The 22,839-nt window shown below is 40.8% G+C and overlaps 1 protein-coding gene across 2 annotated transcripts in view; it reads left to right on the forward strand.

The window, feature by feature from the left end:
* Csmd1 (CUB and Sushi multiple domains 1) overlaps positions 1 to 22,839 on the forward strand; it is a 1,611,441-nt gene that overhangs the window by 1,168,562 nt on the left and 420,040 nt on the right. For both annotated transcript variants that reach the window (XM_042262873.2, XM_042262874.2), the window contains exons 9-10: positions 4,200 to 4,324; positions 16,620 to 16,741. In XM_042262873.2, the coding sequence (XP_042118807.2) occupies positions 4,200 to 4,324; positions 16,620 to 16,741 (247 nt within the window). The remainder of the gene's footprint in view (positions 1 to 4,199; positions 4,325 to 16,619; positions 16,742 to 22,839) is intronic.

Consider the following 22,839-nt stretch of genomic DNA (forward strand, 5'->3'; position numbering starts at 1 on the left):
TCCTGCCAATAGTGCACAAGGGTTCCCTTATTTCTGCATCCTCGCCAATCCCTGCTTCCTTTCTTATTACATCTGTGCTATGACATGATTCAACATTTTTCATAGTTCTTTAACTATATTTTATTAATATTTTAATAATGTATTGTAATAATTATGATCATACTCATCCCTACTTACCCACTAGTTCCTTGTCCTAGTTTTATTCACTCCCTCACTTCTCCACCCCTCCCAATTTCATGTCCCCTGGGTCCAATTTGTGATGTGTGTTCTTGCATCAACCACTTTCCACTACACAAAGAAACTCCTCTGATGAGGTCTGACAGCAGCACTAGCTACACAGAGATTCAATTTAGGGGCAAGTTTGACACTATGTCCATTTGTCAAGGAATCACAGTAGGTTCCCTTCCAAGGCCTGTGAACTTCCCTATTGTTCATGCTTTGCTAGTTTACAGCACCAGATATGTGTTTCCTCCATTGGTGCAGGCCTTGAATCCAAGCAGAGAGATGTTAGTCACCTTCATAACATATGTGCCTCTTCTCCCATGGACTATCCAGGACATGTCTTGCCATTCTAGCATTTGTAGTTCAGGATTACAGTTCATAATGTTTGCAGTTGCCTAAGATGGTTGATGAAACTTCCTGATAAGTACAGACCTGATTTCTCTGGGTCCTTTGACAAATAAGTGTGGTACCTTCAGCAGTATGTGTTTGTTATTTGTTTGTTTGGAGAACAGCAATTTCTGTGTGTAGCCCATTGCTGATTTGAACTCCCTATGTAGACCAGGCTGGGCTGGAACTCACAGAGATCAACCTGCCTTTACTTCCCAAGTGCTAGGGCTAAAGTTGTGTGCTACCATCCCCATCATTACCATTAAGTTCTCGTGGACAACCAGGAACAATGGCAATGGCCTGTATGTAGGGGTTTTCCAGGACACCCCCAGCCAACAACTGGAAGGGAAGTAACCCACACTAACACTGGGGCTTTTTATTTAGCAACCTGGCTTCTGGGAGGAACATCATCTCCTGTGTAGGATAATGCTAACTAAATAATTGTATATGAAAAAAAGAAATGTGGTCTCTCTCTCTCTCTCTCTCTCTCTCTCTCTCTCTCTCTCTCTCTCTCTCTGTGTGTGTGTGTGTGTGTGTGTGTGTGTGTGTGTGTGTGTGTGTGTCCACGCATATGCATTTAGGAAGCTTATAAAATAGTAGGCTTCCGTTTGACTTTTTCAAACACCCTCCATATTCACTATCCCTGTTCCATTCTTTCCTCTTCCCTACATGCACAACCCTATCCCCACCTAAGCCTCCTGCTCCATTGCCCCTTCTCTTCATCTCACCTGCTTTCTATGGCTCTCTGCTCCTTAAGATCTTTCTTCCCACTCTCCACCAATGGTACTTTCTAGTTTCCTGGATTCTATAGGGATTCCAAGTTGAACATACAAAGTTAAAGATTTGATACTAAGATCCACTTATGAGTGATAAAATAGTAATGTTTTTCTTTTTGGATTTGGGTTACTTTCATAAGTATCTTTTCTAGTTCCATCATTTTCCTGCAAATTTCATAATTTCATTTTTCTTTGTGGCTGAATAGCATTTCACTGTGTATAGGCACCACACTTCATCATCCATTCATCAGTTGATGGACATCTAGACTGTTTTCATATTCTGGCTATTAAAGCCAGAGAAATGATGAACATAGCTGAGCATATGCATCTCTCTAGTAAGATACAGTCCCTTTGGTAGATAACCAGAAGTGGCCATTTAACCTTGAAGTCTGTATGTACCTCGTTTATGGTTTAGACTTGAATTCATTTAAGGGAGAGCAAGGATGATTGAGATTTCCTATGGCTGCCGGCCATTGGCATATCTGCTTTAGAGAATGGCTGTTTCACCATTTCATCCGCTCTTCAATCTGACATTGGTTTGTTTCTCACTATGAGCTGTCTGTGTTCTTTATACCTATGTCTCACATGTTTTTTCCCTTTCAGTAGATTGCCTCTTCACTCTGCAAATGTTTCCTTTCCTATACCAAAAGTCTGGAGTTTGAAACATCATCTGTCTCTTTTGTCAGTGCTTTGGGGATTTCAGGTTCCAGCTTGTTTTCAATACCTAATAGAAAAGCAGAGGCCCTGACAGACAAATTAACTTCTAATATTGATTGCAATGTAGCAGGTGGCAGGCAGATATATGAACTGCACTTCCCCTCCTTCCTGTCTGCCACCCTTGAAAGAACATGTTAGAAATTAGCCTCCTAAATTAAGACCATAGCATGCCTGGCCGACTCTCATTCCCTCTTCCATCTCTGTTACCCCAGTTCTAATCATTGTCATTTTGGTTCCTTCACATTCATTCATATCTAATGTTTACTTATTGTTCTTTTCTTCCTTGGCCATTCCAATGTCTCCTTGAGTTTGTGCCTGTGGCTATCTTATTGATTTCAGCATATCTGATTACTAGAGTATGACATGGTGAATGTTCAATGCAAATGTTCAGAAAGAGTGATGAAGTGCAGAAGTTCAAGGAAAGTCAGGTAGATAGGAAAGAAACTGTATGGGGGGGGGCGAATATGTAATATTGTTTTAAAAATAAAATTGGTAGATTTCCATCATTTGTTCACCAAAGTTCAGATGTTTGAACAAAGCCTGATCACCAGGGATTGTGGGGGGTTGTCTACAAATTATAGCTGTCATTGGTGACAGTTGCACTGACAATGAGACAGAGTTATGTGTTATCTTTAAAAAAAATCTAATTTAATATCTATGGCATTTCTTTCTCAAAGTCTGTACTATAGAAGTCCAGTTGTTCTTGGCATATGGTATAAAGATGGCTTTTTGGACAAGTAAATCCAGAAATTCTATGTACTTCACACATTCTTCAATAGACAACCAGTTTTGCATATTAATTTTTATGAAGCTGAGATTTTCCTTCAGAAAGGAAAAGTGCTTAGTTTCATTAACCCAAGATTTTCCCAATTGGATTGGCCCAAAATTAATGACTTTTCAACAAATGCAGGACTATCCCCAGAAAGAGTACCTTGTAGGTATGAGCTGATTTGTCACATATCTTGGGAAATCCTAATCCCAATATCCCCTGTGAGGTTCAATCAGCTGGAGAGGAATCATGCTTATTTCTTCCCTTATGTTTTATTTATTATCACCTTTATGGATCTGTGTGGATGACTGGCATCTCATCCCCAGAGATGTATGCTTTCACCCACATTTCCTCAGCATCCCTCTGGGTAGAATTGCTTCCGGTAGGAACTGAGCTGTGAGGCAGTGAAATACTCCACTGTCCACTCTGTGCAGATGGCAGGCAGGGAAGAGTCCTGTGCTCTCAGGTTGCTGCTTGCCTCACACACTGTTTCATCCACTGACTCACACTGCCTCATGTACCTCTCAAACGCTCATCCTGGACAGTGTCCTGTTGTTGATTTCAGTCATCAGGTTTCTGTTTTGCAGATGCATGTCCGGAGCTAACACTGTCTTTCATCTCACTCTAGGCTGAATATATTGTTGTTCCCTACAATAAATGCTTCTGATCCTATAAGACATATTTCTGATGTGTAAAACCAGTACATTCTAGGGGGTATGGTGAATGTTGACAGCAGAAATGTCAACCCTTTATGGAAATAATTTCTTAACTTGGACTCTTTCAGTTCTTGCTTTTGTAAAATATTTATTCAATAAGACAATGTCCAACTTGGCTTTGCTTTCAGGGTGCAAAATTCTCTTACATAGATATTCTTGTGCAAGCCACACCTTCCTTGGAGGCTGCAGCAATGGCTCAGCAGTTAGGAGTACCTGTTGTTGCTCTTGCAAAAGACTCAGGTTCAGTTCTGAGCACCCACATGGCAGCTCACAGCTATCTGTCACTGCAGCTCTGGAGGACCCAACTTTTTCTTCTGAACTTCAAGGGTACTGTATGAGACGTAACCCTTAAGGTTCACAAGGTGGCCTCTAGACATAATCTTTAGAGAGTTTAAACTTAACCTTGTCTGTGTAGGAAGTTCATGGCTAGCCTGGGATACCTGAGACCTACTCTGAAACAATAACTACTAACACCTGAAATGTAATCTCCTATGGATTGCTACATGTATTCCTTTGTCAATTTAGACTGGGTGACAACCATAAAAGTCATCTTTTTGATGTTTTCCTTCTGTTGGTAATTTGGACTGTTTTTTTTTGCTTGGTACTGTCTAGGGTTGGTGCAAATGTGCAATTCTCCTGTGAGGACAATTACGTGCTCCAAGGGGCCAAGGGCATCACCTGCCAGAGAGTCACCGAAACCCTTGCAGCATGGAGTGATCACCGGCCCATCTGCCGAGGTAAGGTGCCCCGTAAGGTGGCCTAGACTCTCCCCAGGGCAGGATGTTCTCCTGAACACAGGGTGATGTTTTACAGGAAGCAAGGTCTATTTTGGGGAAGAAATTGGTAATTATGTGTCTTCATGATGATGTGGGTCAAAAGAAAGTTCTTCAGAGTTTGTTAGAAGGTAATTCTAAGTCTACTATTTTTCCAACACAGGCGGCTCTGAGCAAAGCTGATGCTTTGAGTTCACACACACACACACACACACACACACACACACACACACACACACACACACACCCACAAAGTTGGTAATCTTCACATGTGCATAGTGTATAGGTACATAAAAACATGCTGCAAATCTTAAAGTCCTAGCCCTTCAGTGGCATTGATTTTTGGATTTGAAATGTGGATGGAATGAGTGATGAAAAGAATTTGTCAGCGTGGTTCCCAGATTTATCTAACTTCTATTTATTTATGTGTGCATGTGTGTGGATGTGTATGAGTCCACAAACCTGCCATGGTACCTGTGGACTCCAGGATCACTTTAGGAGGTGGTTATCTCTTCCCAACATCATGGTGGTACTTAGGTCTTCAATGTGATAACTTAACAGCCAAACTATCTCACCAGCTCACTGTACTTTACCTTAAACTATATTCTGATGCCATTTACCAAAGAAAATATTCACCATCACCATTGCAAATTTTCTTCAAAGGATACACATGAAATTAGACAGAAATGAAATATGAATGTCCCACTTTTATGAGATACATGAATCCTGCCTGAAGTTTCAAAACCACATAAAATCCAACAGAAAATTGACAACTCTTTTTAAAAGGAGAATATTTTAAAATTAAAAGAAAACTAGATTTGGGCTTTATATGAGTTTTTGCATCTATCTCATAATAACCTGTACAAACTGACAGTTTTTAAGGGAAATAAAGGACTAAGTGGACCACAGAAAGTTCCATGTATAACAGCATCTTCTCCTCCCATGTAGACATTTAGTTAGTTTTGTGCACGTGTGTGCACTGGTATGTTCACCCATGCATGCATATGTGGAGGCCAGAGGCAATGTTGAATGGCTTTCTTAATTGCTGTCACCTTCATTTTTAAATGGGGTCTCTTAGAGCCCCACTTCCACCATGCCCTGGGATGTGCTTGGCTCTGTCCCTCAGCTCTGAGTTCTAAACATGCCAGGCCTGACTTTTACATGGGTGTTGGGGGGTCCTCAAGCCTTATAAAAGAAGACTGCTAACACTGAGCCATCTCCCCAGTCCCTGATCTTTTAGACACATGCAGTTCGGTTTTTAATATTTTCCATAGTGGCTGCACTGATTGGCAGTTACACCAACAGTGTGAAAGGGGCCCTGTCCTGAATACTGTCTTCAGGAGAAGTCCATCTAACTTTATTCCTGATGGACTTCTATGGGCTTCTTGATTATGGTTTGGGAGAGAACATCTCTGTCAAGGAATTCAGTCTAGGGTTTTGTTTGGTATTCTGCTATACATTTCAGACGCCTTGACTGTCCCTGATGCATCCATGACTCCTGCTGAATTACACCCTTTAACAGTCTAGATAATGTACTTTTCTAACTCGAGCTAGTTTTTAGGGTAGTTTTCTCATAGAAGATGTAGTTGGCTGGCATTTGTGCCAGCAGACAAGAATGTCTTTAATACTTTTAAGATAATCTCATCTTGTTAAAAAGGGGAAAAAAAGTTAAACTACACTATTCTTCCTCTATTTTAATGTAAATTTCTAATCAACATCTGTTTTGAGCACAGTTGAAAAATCATTTAATATTTTAAGTAAATAGAAAGTCCAGATTCAAAGTTCCTTCAGATTCATCTACATACTGATTCTCCTTTTAAGTTAATTCATGATCTAAAATCCATCTTAACCCTTTAGTATTCATTCCCTGCAACCAATTAATTCCACATATTTATTTATTCACATATTTAATGAACACAACATTGTACCTCCTGGCAGAAGTGTTGTGATGGTGCTATACCCGGCTTTGTGAGTGAGTAACATTCACATCAGGTTTAGCATACTGGCTTCTCTAAATATGTATCATCCTCCACCCTCATCCTCCTCTGCCCTGAGATCACAGGCATGAGATACCCCATCATTCCCACCATTATACCATTGAAAATATGTAACACAGTGTCATCATTTACTGTACACAGTATCTACCAGAACTTCCTAAGTAAAACATAGTGCCTGCTGAGTATCTTTCCCCTTGCCTCCCCTCCCTGGCCCCACTTGAGTTCAGTTCTTCTTAGACTCCAGGTATGAGCAGAAACACCTAGTACTTGTACTTCTGTGCACGATACGTTTCCCTTATCACAGTCTCCTCCAGCTCCATCTAGAGAAGTAGCAAAATCCTTCTCTGCCTTGCCATCTACTGAAAGGACAGGCAGGGGTTCATAAACTTCCCTGGAGCCTCTCTGGAGAGGGTGAGACATCTTCTGAGAAAATTCTTTAGTCCTGTTCATTGACCCTCTCAGTGCCTGAGTGTTCAGGCTTTATGGGACCATGAGGTTGGCTCAGCCTATTTTTTTGTGGGATAACTTGTCAATGGGGCCATGCGGTCACACTTACACTATTCTCCTTCTGATGACTCCAGCAGCTTTTTCCAGATGTGAAATGTCTCTCCCGCCCCCTCTGTGTATATATGTCTCATACAAACACACACACACACACACACACACACACACACACACACACACACACACTTTATTATAAGCAGTAAAAAGAATGATACACCAAGTTCCCACATGGTCTGCACACCTCAGCTAGATAATCAAGTTTGTCGATTAAGTTCTGATTCTTAAACTGGGCATAGTGGTCCTTTAAGCTCAGCACTTGAGAGGCTGGGGCCTCTTGATCTCAAAACAAGGATAGTTTGGGCTACATAGCAAGACCCTGCTTCCCACATGGTCCCCCCTGTCTCTGGGCTTTGTAGAATCTTTCAAGCAATGGTTTCTACCAGTTCAAGGCCACTGAGGTTTTCTCCACTTGGCTTCTCAAATTCTTGCTGCCCCACCCCCACCCTTTTTAAATCTGTCTTCCAGCACCTCAGGCCACACAGCAGACTCGTGTGGCAGAAAATAATGCCAGGTGGATGGGGAGGAATCTATGGGTTTAGCTCCTGGTACTGGATCACAGAGGTACTGGCTTGGCTACCTGCCTAATGACTGAAGGCTGTGTGATCAGAAAGCATGGTGTCAGCAACCAGGCTGGACTCCCAGGGGCCAATCACCTATTAGCCACAGACGGAAGTCTTTCCCTAAGGGAAAGTGTTGTTTAAACTTCTTGGAAAGACATGTAAAAAAAAAAACTCTCCAGACAGGATACCAAACACAGACCAGACCAAGGAAATGCCTGAGGCCAAGGCTAGCTGGATGACACAGAGACTCACTGGACTTGCTTCCAGGAACATGAGTGACTCCGAGAGTTACAGCGAGCAGAGTGGCACCAACCAGGAGAAGCAGCCAAAAGTGTTAGATTCAGAACCATTTCACCTCTTCTCCCATGTTTGGACAGGTGGGGGGTGCTCCTGCATGATGGTTGTCAGCTGATCTCACCTGTTTAGGGCTGTTCGGAAGAAACTACAGCTTTTTGCTTCCCACCGCAGATAAAATTCACACCCCACACACCATTTTACAGATACTGAACAGCCAGCTCTAACCAGCAAAATAAAATGGGTGATTTTAGCTTTGTTAGTAATTTTTTGTTGGACATGGTTACCGAGAAAATAGTATCTACACATTGACATAAAGATTACAGTGTCATGGCTGTGTTCTCAACACTTTCACTGGCACTGTCCCGTGGGAATACAGTGTGAATGGATGGTTCCGACATGCCTGCTTTCAGACCAGCCACACTGTCCATGCCCAGTGGCTCAGGTGTAGATCAGCAATGCTTTAGAAGCAGCATGTCTACCTCCCCAATTTCCTTCCCAGCCCTGGAGAGTCATCAACACCCAGTGGGTGTGGAGAGGAGACATCTAAATGACTCAGAATCCTTTTTCCAGCTGGCATCCCCACGGCACAAAGTACTTCCTTCGATTAAAGTCCATAGGTCTTCTAGACTGTCCATTTTCAAGTGTGAAGATGCCCTCATTCTCTCTGAATTAGCCCCTTACGGGCTCCTGATGACAGACTGACTCACCGATGGTGAAGAGCTGAAAAACAGGCTCCTCTCTATTTCTATAAAAGGATAGTGCTGGGTCTCTAACACATACAGAAAAAGTGGATATCACACTCCTTAAAGTTTCAAATAGTTCTGAAAATAGACTGTAGAAGCTTTTGCCAAGGAATGGGTGAGTTCCCTACTGGGGGTGCAATCTACTCAATGCTAACTGTGGGGACATTTAGCAAGCAAGCTGTGGGCAGTTCTCTACAGGGAGTGCAATGCCTCAAGTACATTTTTGCCACCATTACAAGTAGTTTGTAGACAGATAACAACCTGGTGTGGATTCTCCCAATTCATTCTTGGATGTTATGAAAGGCTATGGATTAATCATATCAGGCACATATTCTAAAGCCAACCTTCAATCAGATAGAGGAATGACTGGTCTGAGCATTGAGACCAAGATAAACATAAGGGGATTTAAGGTTATAGATCAAGTAAGGCCTGGTTCTCAAGGTTCCCAGTTCCATGAGGGGTCTCTAACTATTAGATTATTATGCAGCCTTCTTTCCTTGGGGAGTGTCTGACTGAAGCTGTTGATAACACACAGTGAGTCAGAAGTGACCCTGGGTCTAGAAGCTGGTGTGGTTTGCCAAATCTTACATTATCTAATTAGCCTGGAGGCTTGGGGACATTACCTTTCCCTTCAGTTACCAAACAGATGAATGTTGTCACAGCTCAGTAATTACACAAGGGATTCCATATTCCATTTGAAATTATGCGTACTTCATTTAGAGATATGAAAACAGCTATTATGATTTTTTTTCTCAGGGTAAAACATTACGAGCTGTTTAAAACTGCATAAGCATCCTTAACTGGCAGTAGAAAAATAAGCAAACAAAAAAGATAAGGAGATGATATCGCTTTATTTAAGTGAAATGTTCAGGCTGATGTTTCATCTCTCGGGGCTTAGGGGAGATAGATGTGGAGAGCGTCCTCTACTGCTGATGTTCCATCCCTGGGTGGAGCTGAAGACTTGAGCGGCTCCATGAGTTGAAAGGGCACTTAAGAAAAGTGAAGTGTTATTTTCAACTGTAACCCTAGTTACACAAAAGTTAATTGGAGGCAGCCAGGGTCGCAGAATAAAGTTATTATTACCTCAGGATTCCAGGTGAGGTTAACGAGAATTATCCTTAACGTATTAACTTGTCATGTTCTGAGGCTGTTATGCATTATTCTTTCCACCCATGTTTTATGCCGATGCAGAAATGACCTTTTAAATGGTAATGAAAAGATTATTTACACCAGAGAGAAGCTCCATGCTACTGGATCACAGGTCTAGCGTCAATGTTAGATTTACATTTCATATGGTGGTTATTTGTTCAAGCTGCTATTGTGTCAGAAAGTTAAAAGAACACACACCATAGCTTCCTTGGTTGTATTGAATTAGTGGAAGTAGCTGTGACGGCAGATTCTTGAGCTGTATAATTGAGGGGCATTGGAGAAAACTATTTTTCTGGATACTGCTTTGTCAAAGGTTTTCCGGAAGTGATGGGTTCAGATTTTATAACACTTGTCTATCCCACCGACAAACAATAGCCTGGAATGAGCAGAGTTGGTGCTAACCCCATCTTGGAGCCATAGGATGTCCACCTGAGGCTCTCAGCCTTGCTTTCCTCTACTCTACATCTTGGACCTTTGCCAGACATCAGTGCATCTGAAATCTCTCTATTACCCACCCTCTTCCATCACCAGCCTTCCACTGTGGGGACCTCCTCCCTGTCTCCCTCATTTCCTGATAGCATTGTTTGCCTGAGCATTTATTTACTTGTTTCTTTCTTTCTTTTTTCTCAATTCAGGTGAATATTTTCTTTTACTTTTATTGCCTCTTTGTGGATTTCACATCATGTATCCCAGTCCTACTTATCTCTCCAACCCCTGCATCTGCCCTCTGCCCTTGCCAACCTCCCCTTCAAACAAAACCAAATATAAAAGAAAAATAAAAAACCGTTTGTGTCTCAATCCACGCAGAGAATTGTTCATTTCTCTCTCTGTTGCACCCTCAGTATAGGCAGTCAGCAATCATTGGCCACACATACCATCATAAGTCAAAGCCATGTGAGAGAAAAGCCTTGTGTCCTTTAGTTCAATCCGCAAATGACTCTTAGGTAGGTTCCTAAGGTACTTAAACCCAGTAAGAGGCTTAAGACAAAACAGTTGAAGATGCAGCATTTAGTAACTGCAGGACACAGGCCTGGACCCCCGGTGACAAGGGGACTATAAGCCCTTAACCTTTAAGCCCTACCCTCTGTCCCCACTTCAGCTGATAATCAGGACACTTCAAAATGACTTATCATTCTTTAAAAAAACTTCAAGAAATATAATGCTTATTATATATCATATAATATATGTTAATTATATATATTATATGTATTGTACATGTGTATTAAATATATCATATAATCTAGTGATTTCTTTCAAAGAGCATACCATATGATTCCTGTTGTTGTGCTAACTTAACTGTATTTGAATCAAATTTTTCACCCTTTAGCTAATTTGATTAACTAGTTACTATAGAACATAAAAGGTTTTGTAAGATCTAAGTAAATAAATATTTCTATTTATTATTATTGTGATTATTATTATTATTATTATTATTATTATTGTTATTGTTATTTTGAAGCATGGTCTCACTCTTAGGCCAGATTGGCCTCAAACTCATGGTAAACCCCCTGCCTTATGCTCAGAAGTGATGAAATTTCAGGTGTGAACTGTGAAACCTAGCAATTCTTTCAGTGAGTTTATTCATGTGAGGAAAATGTGTCTTTCATTTAATATGTTACTTGGTCAGACAGTAAATGTCCAATGCTACCTCTAGAAACAGAAGGGTTTATATATGAATATAATGAGCTGACTAACCTCCCCCCCCATTCCTCTCCCATCTCGCCTATCGCTCTTGCTACTTTGCCCTCCTAACTTCATCTGCTCCTTCTCTTCAACCTGAGTCCACTTAGTGCTACCTGTAAGTGCATGGATGTAGGACCACTCACTAATAACCATGGGGACTCTGAAAAAAACTTACACTCCCATCCCCAGCAGTCACCAATTACCAACAGCTCTTGAGTTAGTGTGATACTTCCTAAGTTGCGCATCCTCATCCATGGTTGGCTTAATCTTGTACAGTCTTATGTTTGCGGTTACAATATCTGTGAGTTCATGTATGTAGTGGTCCTGTCATGTACAGCAAATAATGTTTCAATGTAGATGTCCACTGCTTCGGGCTATTACAATCTCTCTACAAGTTCTTCCATGATGACTCCTTAGCCTTGGGGGAAAAAATTATGTGATAATCCTAACCCTAACCCTACCCCCCTAACCCTAACCCTAACTTTAACCCTAACTCTAATCATAGTCTCTTGTGTTGGGAGCTCACAAATGACCTACAGTAACAACTGATCTGACAAGATATGCCCACTGGTATAATAGAGGCATGAATGTTATGGGAATGATCAACCATTTTCTAATGGGTTAAAAGCTGGTCCACAAGTCAGAGTTAATGCCTAGTACCATTAACTTGTGCAAACTCTCATAGCTGGGTGTGTCATAAAACCCAGGGGAGGACCTCCTACCATTGGACTCAACAGACACCATATTAAACTGCCCTTAATGTTATTATCTGTATGCCGATAGATCAGTGCATCTCTCGGCCCTTATTAGAGAGAGGCTTCTTTTTGCAGTAGATACTGATTAATGCAGGGTTCTATAATTGGTCAATGTGCAGAGGATAAGAGACTGTAGAGTCCATTTTTCTTCTTGAACTATTACATTTTCAATTCACTGTTTTATAAATTCCAGGTTTATCTAGAAGATGTATAAATTATCAGTGAAACTTGAGTGCACATGCTTAGGAAACTCTTTAGGGCATAACCTTTGTTCTGGATTATGACACAGTTACTGTCCAGAGACATTTAACATGTAACTGGACATTGATCTGATTCAGATATGATATTGTCAGATGTCAACAGGGTCCAGGTCTTTAGGAGAGTGACAGTAACATTGAACTACAATGCATATGAGCACACATCTGTGCATGTTGGTGAGGAAACACAAATATTGCTATCAACAGTCTTAGATCCTAGTGCATTATAGTCACTTACATTGTCTAAAGACTCTGTTAACTGATAGATTCCAGTACATAATGGTCACTAACATTGTCTAAAGACTCTGCTAACTGTTTGAATGCCTGGTTAGTAAAAAAGCAACTACAAGTTCAGAAGTCACTTTACCTTCAAGGACACACTAAGATTTCCCACTGTCAGTCACGATAGGCCTGTCCAGCTCTCCCAGACCATAAGAGCTCACCACCCATTCACAGGAAGGAGTGAGATACTGCAGTGTCTGGGTGAAAAGCAGAGGACACAGGCAGAGCTTCAGACTTCTGGACTTGAGTCAGATTATACGGTCTTGTGTGAATTCCCAGAGCTTCATCTCTGCTCCTGTTCAGGTACCATTGGTCAAGTTCCTACCACCCTACTTCCCACCCATTTCCTCAATGGGGTCTAGGCACACTGTTCCTCCTTGTCATCAGCAAGGTTTCTCTTGCATCACCTATGGCTATGTATGTCCAATGGAAGGGAAGTGACACATACTGATGGTAGTTATCTAGCTCCCTTCACTTGCTGATGCTCCATTACTGGCTCTTATTCAGTGGAGCACTGTATCTCGCTTCATATCCTCTCTTCTGATTCTCTCTTTTCTTCCCTGCCTGGCTTTTCTTCTTAAGTACTGAATGTATTTATTTATTTCATCCTCATGGCACTTCAGATGGACACTTATTAATTATGAAAACTCAGGCTATAGCTTAGGCTTGTCTCATTAGCTCTTTTTTGTTTATTTTTTGTTTGTTTATGTGTTTGTTTTTGCTTTTTGAGACAGAGTTTCTCATGTAGTTTTGGTGCCTGTCCTGTATCTCTCTCTGTAGACCAGGCTGGCCTCCAACTCACAGAGATCAGCCTGGCTCTGCCTCCTGAGTGCTGGGATTAAAGGCATGTACCACCACCACCCTGGCTGCTAGCTCTTATAACTTAAATTAACCCATTTCTATGCATCTACATGTTGCCACATAACTTGTAGCTTTTCTCTCTCCTCCTGCATGTCTTGCTCTCCCTGCATTCATCTTGTGACCTCTCCTTTCTTCTTTCCAGAGCTCTTTGTCCCCAGAAGTTATGCCTAACCTCTTCCTGACTAACCAGTGGCCATTCACATCTTTAACAAACTAATCATGGTGACATCCCTTTACACAGCGTAAAGGAATATTCCATATTTCATCCTTTTTGTCTAAATGAAAAGGAAGGGGCTTTAACTCTAACATAGTAAAACTATATTACAATAAGAACAATTATCATGTAAGAATTGCATTCATAATGTCCAGTCCTTTTGCATTTGGCAAATTTAGAGAAAATACTCCATTATTAATTCTATCTTTGTGAGTCCAAAGTTTTGTACCTAATTTACCTTCCACTATAATGAAGGAAAACTATATCTAGTCTTTAACTCCATCAAAGACCTCAGAAGGATGTAATATTACCTGAGTAAACAGGAAGTGCAGAACAAACAACTTTCAAAACTAAGAAATGACAGAGAGGGCTGGCAGCCTGGACCATCACCCCAAGCTTCCTCTGTAATGTTGGGGCATCCATCTTTGGCCTACAGCCTGGTGTGCTCTCTGAATGACAGCATCTAAGATAATGGAGTGCGTATCTTTGCATGTACTTTCTCATAAAAGTAGCCTTTTTGTTTTTTCCCAAACCCAGTATGAGTTATTAATATTCAGCCCAGAACCCACACTAATATTAGATTTCCAAGTTATCCCATTGATTTTGGAAAATAAAACTTTGAGAAAGAAGAGGGCAACTGAAATACTTCGTTTCTTTTTTTATTATCACAAACTATGCCATTTCCATCGGTTTACGGTTTCTTGGCTCCAGTTACTTTTTTTATCTCAGCCTCAAGATGAAGAAAAAGACAATAATGGCTTTCTTTGCTTTTGAAGTCATCGTTTCTATTTTTTTTAAGGTTTCAATGGCACAATACACTCAAGATTCCCTCTTCATTGTGCTATTAGAATTGGCATAGTTTTGGGGGAGATAGAAGCTAAGCCTTGAATGAGACTTTAGCATTGCATCCACCATACTCATTTGAGAGAAATAGGACAAAGCTGAACAGAGATGAAACTGCATCAAAAGTCCATCCTATAGGTCTCCCCATCATGATGATCTTGATACCCTCGCTCATAGAATCCTTCTTTTCTGTCTTTGACTGAACTCCTGAAGCTCAGCCTGGTGCTTGACTGTGGATCTCTGCATCTGCTTCCATCAGTTACTGGAGAAAGATTCCATCAGTTACTGGAGAAAGTTGGGGTATTCAACAATCTGATTACTGGGTTTAAGCTAGTTCAGGTACCCTCTCCAGTATAACTAGTAGTGTAAGTTGGGGTCATCCTTGTGAATTCCTGGGAATTTCCCTAGCACCCAGTTTCTCCCTATTCCCATGATGTCTTCCTCTATCATATTAACTCTTTCATTGCTCTTCCAGTCTGTTCCTGTTCCAGCTCAACCATCCCATTCCCTTATGTTCTCATTCCCCATCCCCTACCGTCCATTGTCCCCCATCACCCTCAGTTTACTGCATAAGTGAGACAGTTGTATAGTTTGATCTACTTAAGAGGACCCCTGGCAGTAGGATCAGGATCCATCCCTGGTACATGAGCTGGCTTTTTGGAGCTCACTATCTATGGTGGGATTGCTTACACAGCCTTGATGCATGGGGAGGGACTTGGACCTGCCTCAGCTGATTCTACCAGGCTCTGATGACTCCCCATGGGAGGCCTTACCTTGTCAGAGGAGGGAATGAGGAGGAAAGGCTGTAGGGAGGAAGGAAGAGATGGGATCTGTGGTTGATATGTAAAATGAATTTAAAATGTTCTTAATAATAATAATAATAAGAAGAAGAATCATAAATAAGACATGGGGGAAAAAAAGAAAGTCCATTCTGTGTGAGATGTGGCACTGGTTCCAAATCTCATGTATTGAGCTCCTTTATGCATCTCACTGTATCTGTGGACAGATGGATAATCATACAAACTCTTTGCGTACAAATGAGCACCTAGGAAATGGGGTTTAGGGCCACAGTGGCATTTGAAGCTGACTGATTTGATATTAATCTTTCTACAGAATTAATCTAACTATAGATGACAATGTCATTCGAAATGTCCCCTAACAAGGTACCCTCACCCACATTGTAAATATCAGGCAAGGTTCCTGAAGGCTGAGCAAAAGACACTTGCCAACTTTATATCATGACCTGTTAAATAAACTTCATGAGGACTGGAGAGATGGCTTACTATTCTTGCAGAGGATTCAGGTTCAGTTTCAGGAACTCATAATGGTTAGCTCACAACTGCCTATAATTCTAGTTCCCAGGGATCTGATAGCCTCTTCTGGGCTTCCCAGGCACCTTCTCCTCTGAACTCACATGTTTACATCCTCACACAGACTTTCACATACCAATACATTAAAAATAAATCTTTTTAGAATATAGTTAAGGGTTACGCTGGTTCAGTGATATATATTTAGGAAGATATATTCACATACACACACATTTATGTAACAACAAAAGAAAAGGAGTCCGTGAATTTGAAAGGGATTCAGGGAAAGGTATGTGGCAGGGTTTGAAGGGAGGAAAGGGAAGGGAGAAATGATATAATTATCTTTTTTTTAAAAAAATGTCATGTTTTTCTCTCATGCAAAGAATCTAGATTTTAATACAAATGTGTACTTATACATCCGTAGGACATTAATGTAGAACCAGGTCTGGTGGGAAGAAGAGAGGGGGTAGGAAATAAAAAAAAAATGTGGCTTATTTTCTTTCACATGTGGAACCTATATTAAAGAACACACACATGAAAGCATATGGGGTGTGTTGGAGTATGAAGGGGACCAGTAGGGAGCAGAAAGGGCCAAATATGAACAATTATACACACGAAAATGTCAGATTGACACCCATTATTTTGTATGCTACCTAAAAAAAGAACTTCAGAAGAGGCATTCCACATGGTGTCCTTTCCACACTAATGAACTGCTGGGCAAATTGTATTGTTTCCATCTGTTTCCAGCCAGGACATGTGGATCAAACCTACGTGGGCCGAGTGGTGTCATCACCTCCCCTAACTACCCTGTGCAGTATGAAGACAATGCTCACTGCGTGTGGGTCATCACGACCACGGATCCAGACAAGGTAAGGCTTTTCCACCCACATGGGTACTGTCAGCAACCGTCTCTCGTTAGCAGACTGCCTGGCCAATGGCTGACAATGGCTAGTGTCCACACACCCTCACCTGGCCATGGAATACAGCCAGGATGCAGCACCGCCCCTTCTGGCAGGCCAGGAAAGGCCATTCCTTCCACTGGGTACCCTGTGCTGCCTCATTGCTGGGCATCTTTGTCACATCAGACCTCCCTGCTCCATCAACCCTTTCCTCTAGCTGGAGTCTGCCCTTTGCTGGAAGCTCTTCTGCTGGATAGAGTCACAGCTTTGACTTTCCAGCGTGGCTGTCAAAACAAGGCTGCTGTGGTTTCCCCCCTCTGAAAGTTAACAAGTCTCTGACCTTCCCCAGTATCCTGTGATGATATATTAGGCAAAACGGTTCCCATAGCCATGCTACCTGAAACTGTGTGCATTCTCTGTAAGTTTAGCGTATGTCTCCCAAAATGCTATGGCCACCTCTTACACCACAGGTAAGAGGAAGGTGCTCACAACTGTTTTATTGCTATGAAAGGAATTGTCTTCAATGCACGCTTAAGCTCAACAAAATACAGAGCAAACTGCAATGGTTGGACGGCTTCCCATCATTGTCATTAAGAGACTGACAACAAAGTATTCTGACACAAATTTCAATTATGAGAAAGAAACACTGTTAAAGGAATAGCTTTCTGCTTATTAGAAATTTACTGGGCCTTGTAATTGGGCCAGCTTCTGAGTGGTCCTGACATTTTGTTTCTGCAGTGGCCACCTGTCCATTTCTGTACTCAGAAAACCCCTCATTTGTGTTCAGATTTTTCATCTCACTACTGAGTTGCTTCCCCACAGCCGAGAAAGGCTGGTTTATATCTGGTGATGTTTTCATCGGATTCCTGTTGGATTTGGGTTTGCTTACTTCTGTTATAACACCTTAGCTATTGTTTATATTAATATTCAGTTTGATAAACAGAAATGAATAAAGATGCAGGCAGTTGTGTGGGCTTTCTCTGTGAACCTGAAGGAATTACTGAGCTGTGATAACCCACAAAAGCCTCAGGTTTTGCTATGGAACCTCTCAACATGCTGGTGCTTTGCAGTTCCCAGGACAGCATCCACACCAAGGAAAGCATACAGAATTCTTTTGTGACAGGGCTTAGTCCCAGGGCCTATCGTCAACATGGTAGATGTCAGCTCTATACATAGAAGGCATGTGGGCTTGAGTACATTAATAGACCTTCTGAGCTTCTGAGCATGCATTGTCAAGAGACTATAGGAACATTTTCCTTCACTAGGGGCTAGGAAGAAACAGTTGCTGCACGAACCTAGTTACCATAGAAGCACCATCCACTACAGACTATCAGAATTAGAAATGGCAAAAATACCCAGCAAGAGCTCAACAAGGAGTCAGCAGGGTGGGTGCCTCATTAAGTATCTATCAAACCAAGTTTAGTTAAACTAGTGTTAACATGCATACCATGTTCCTCATCTGTATTTGCTTTCCTTGATTTTCACATCTGCACATTTGTGAAATATGCAGTGTTGTCTCTATCAAGTTATGTCTTTTGACCTTGAGAGCTAGCAAAGGCTTGAAAGTCAGATGGAAATGTTTCGGGAAGAAATGGAAAACAATTGTGTTTGCTTGCTTTGTGGTATACTAGATGTAGAATTGAATTAATGGCAAATATATATTACCTCTACTGCCATGCAGTACAAGCAAAAATACATGTTTATGTCCTCTCTAAAGAGATGCCATTGCAGCCCAAAGTGTCTTATTGTGACATTTATAAAGCATAAAATGTTTTATTTTTGCAATTAAGGAGGCAGGACAACCTCTTTTCTTGGATTTGATTTTGGCAATAATATAACTAAAGCGAATGAATCAATATAAATCAAAAGAATGGGTTAGTTAGTGTCTACATATCCCCTATGGTTCAGCAAAAAGAAATGCATGGAAGATCACACAGAAGTGGGGAGCCCCTCCTGAGAAGTGAAGTGGTGACCCCAGCCAGCATGTGGTCTTCTTGCCCGCTGTTGGGTTTGCATCCCTTGTCCCCTGCCAACTCTATTCCTGAACACCTTCAATTGCTATGGCTGTCCGCTGTGTGTTCTCTGGTGCTACACTACATCACTGGCTGGAGAGGACTCTCAGGGTCCTTTCCATCCACCCACAGCCTAAACTATGTGCATGATGGTCCTACCGTCTCTCAACCATTGAATGATTCAATGAATCCAGCATCCCTACATTAGAAAAACATGGAAGAATCTAGTCACAGAAGAACCATGCCTATAATAATGACTGGCAGAACACCTGTGCCTATAACCCCTTTTTCTCACTGCTTTTGGAACAAAGAGTGGCCTATAAGAAAGAATCTGTGTTGACAGCAATCAGGATAACAAAACACGAGAAACAGCCATAGCCAAGCCTCCCTTAAAGCCTTTCCATGGAGAAAGAGAAAATGTGCATGTACCACTTGTGTACAGTGGGCCATGAAGGAACAGACAGAATGATATATAGTTCTTCTGATGGGGAAAGGCAAGTGTGAAAAAAAGAAGAGTTCTATAGGCACTGAAGAATGTGTCCTACAGTTGCCTTTCCTGTAGACTCAGCAAGATATAGCTCCAGTTGAGAAGGGTAGGCAGGGGAGGCTGAAGGGGAGCAGGTCTTGAGTCTCTTGTTCAGTATTCTCTATCCCCCAGGGCTTTGCCCTACATCTTCCCTCCAGCAGGTGCCATGAGTGACAGGAGAGAGGAAAAATCAAGAATGACATTAAACTTGACTTAAGTATTGTATTTAGGAGTTTTGTAATTGTGCTTATCAGGGAAATAGACCCACGGCTTTCCTTTCGGTGTGTCCTTACTTGATTTTGTTGTCTGTGTGATACTGGCTCCTGAGAATGAGTTTGGGAGCATTTCTCTCCTTTCTATGTTATTAAGCAGCTAAAAGAACAATTGTGTCAGTTCTCCAAAAGTCTGATAAATTTAGTAGTTAATTAATACAGTCATGGGCTTTTCTTCGATTGGAGACTTTTTATTATCACTTCAATCTTATTACTAATTGTTGATCTGTTTATATTTTTGTATCTTCCAGTTTTGATTATCGTAAGTCATATATGTCTAGGAACTTAACAATTTCTTCTAAATTTTAAAGTTCAATATAATATAATTGCTCAGAATTTTCCTTAACACTTTTCTGAATTTTAGTGCTACCTACTGTAATAGAAATTTTGACTCCTTTATTTATCTGAGTTTTCTTTTTTTGTTGGGTTAGGTTGTCTAAAGGTTTGCTAATTTTCTTTATCTCTGAAAAGAGTACCTCTTCGTTCCATTGTCTCAGTGTCATTATTTGAGTCTAAAATTCACTTGTTTCTGTTCTTCTGCTGGTTTGGAATTTGGTTGATTGTTGTTAGAAGGAAAATTCACTGTGATCAAGTTGGCCTCATTGGAGGAATGCAAAGATGGCCCATCATGTGAAAATCAATGTGTAAAAGATAAATACTGAAGAAACAGAAGTAAGGGTAGAGGTCAAGATCAGCTCAGTAGATGCATAATTAACCTTTGATGGAGTTCAATATGTCTTTACAATGAAAAGTCTTTACAAATTAAGGGTTGAATGATTACAAATTAACACAACGAAGGTTCCATATGACAAACCCTTAGTCTGTATTATGCTGACTTCAGAATCTCTAAAGATTTCCTCAATAATCAGGAATATGAGAAGTATTGCCACTTTCTCCACTTTTATTTAATATAGTACTTATTTATGTACAAGTACTATATTAAATTTATATATAATGATAAAGCACAATAAAGAAAAGGAATACAAATGGGAAAGGAAGAAGTGGAATTTCTTTGTTGGATCATGGCATGACACTATGACTAGAGGACCATAATCAATGCCCAGAAAGCAATTAAAAATGATAAATCAATGTGACAAATAGCAGGATACAAATCCTTGCATAGAATCATTTGCTTCCATATAGATGAATATTGAATTCACTAAGGAATAGTTTGGGAAAGCCATCTCATTCTCAATAGTCCTTGTGGTGGTTTGAATAAGGATGGCCCCCATAGGCACATATTAAATGCTTGGTTCCAGTTAGTAGAACTGTTTGGGAAGGATGAAGAGATATGGCCTTATTGTAGTGGGTGTGGCCTTGTTGGAGGAGGTTTGTCATCTGAGGTATGCTTTGATATTGAAAAAGCCGATGCAAGGCCCAGTCATTCTCTCTCTCTCTCTCTCTCTCTCTCTCTCTCTCTCTCTCTCTCTCTCTTTCTCTCTCTCTCTCTCACACACACACACACACACACACACACATCCTCTCTCTCTGCCTGCAACTTGCAGAACAGATATGTGCTCTCAGCTTCTGCTGCAAATTCAATGCCTGCTTGACTGTCACCACACTCCTTGTCTTGATGATCATGAACTAATCCTGTGAAACTGCAAGCAAGCCCCCAATGAAATGCTTTCTGTTACAAGTTGCCTTGGCCATGGTGTCTCCTCACAGGAATAGAACAGTGGCTAAGACAACTCCCTTTGAAATTTAAAAAGTTAATAAATCTAGGGCTGGAGAGATGGCTCAAGAGAATACAAGCACTGACTGTGATTTCCGGGAAGATTTAAGTTTAACTCCCAGCACCTACACGGTAGCTCACAATTGTCTGTAGTTATAGTTCCTGGAGATATGATGCCCTCTAATGTGTTTTTTTTTAGTACTGCACACACATGGTGTACAGTCATACATACAGGTAAAACACCTGTACACACAAAATAAAAATAATAAATCTTAACACAAGAATAAATTTAACAATAAGGGTGAAAGAACCCTAAATAAGAGCCATTAACCTCTAAAATACAAAACTGAATAAGATATTTGACAGTAGGAAGAATCCCATTATAAGGATTGAAAAGACTAATGCTAAAATGACCAAATGATGAAATGCAATATACGGATTGAATGCAATTCCCAGAACCATATCAATTATATTCTTGACATGACTAGTAAAGCCCACGAAACATCAGTGCAGATGCATGAGGCCCTGAATAATTAATGAACTCTGAGCAAGAGAGAAATGATGAGGCATCGTGACTATCAGCTTCAGCATGTGTTACAGAGCCATGGTAACAAAAACATCATGGATTGGGCACAAAACAGACAAATGGAACAGAAGGCTCAGAAGTAAACCTATATTAAGATAGTCATCTGCTTCTTGGCAACATAGCCCCAGACAATGAAGGATTAATGACCTATACATCATGCAGTACCTGGAAAAACCTTACTATCCACATCACATAGAAAGCCATAAAAATGCCTCTCCTGGTCACTACATGCAGAAATAAACTATGCCAATCAAAAGCCTACTGTACCAAACTCTCAAAAACTCTTTAGAAAATCTTGGGGAACACATCAGGTCATTGCCAAAGATGATAACTATTGAATAGGACTCTAAGTACAGGCAACAACACCAAGAATTACCAGTATAATTTTTTCAAGTTAAAAAAAAATCTGTATATCAAAGGAAATGGAAACCATGAAGTAAAGGGACAGCAAAAAGAATGTTCCTGGACGTCTTGAAGTTGAACCTTAAAGCTATTTAAACCAGGAACTGCAGATGCCATGAATCTACCTGAGGTTCAAATATTTCTTTTTTGATGACATTCAGCTTTTCTCTGTTAGCTTTGTGTTCTGTTACATAGATTTTGTTAATAGTATATATGAGTTTTATTGTGCAGATCCCTCAATAATTAACAAGATAAATATCCTGAATTGCATATTGCAGGATATATTTCGCCCTGCATCACTTATTTAGTAGAAATGTTGAGAGAAGAAGTAAAGAATCCCAGGTTGATACACTCATACACACCAGCACACTCAGAGTGCTACTTCGGCACCTGAAGGCATCTCAATTAAGCAGAATTACCATCCAAATTAAGCACCAGTCGTTGCCATTAAGTATAATTAGACTTAATTTGATTCCTTGGGAGACATTCCAAATAAGTGGGTTTCCCAATAAAGTGTGTGGTGATGACGGTATATTATGAATTGAGCGAGCAAGTGAGCTAGTGCATGCGCACGAGAGAGGTGTTCCACGAGAGA

Source organism: Peromyscus maniculatus, chromosome 17, assembly GCF_049852395.1.
Source record: "Peromyscus maniculatus bairdii isolate BWxNUB_F1_BW_parent chromosome 17, HU_Pman_BW_mat_3.1, whole genome shotgun sequence".
In the NCBI taxonomy this organism is placed as follows: Eukaryota; Metazoa; Chordata; class Mammalia; order Rodentia; family Cricetidae; genus Peromyscus; species Peromyscus maniculatus.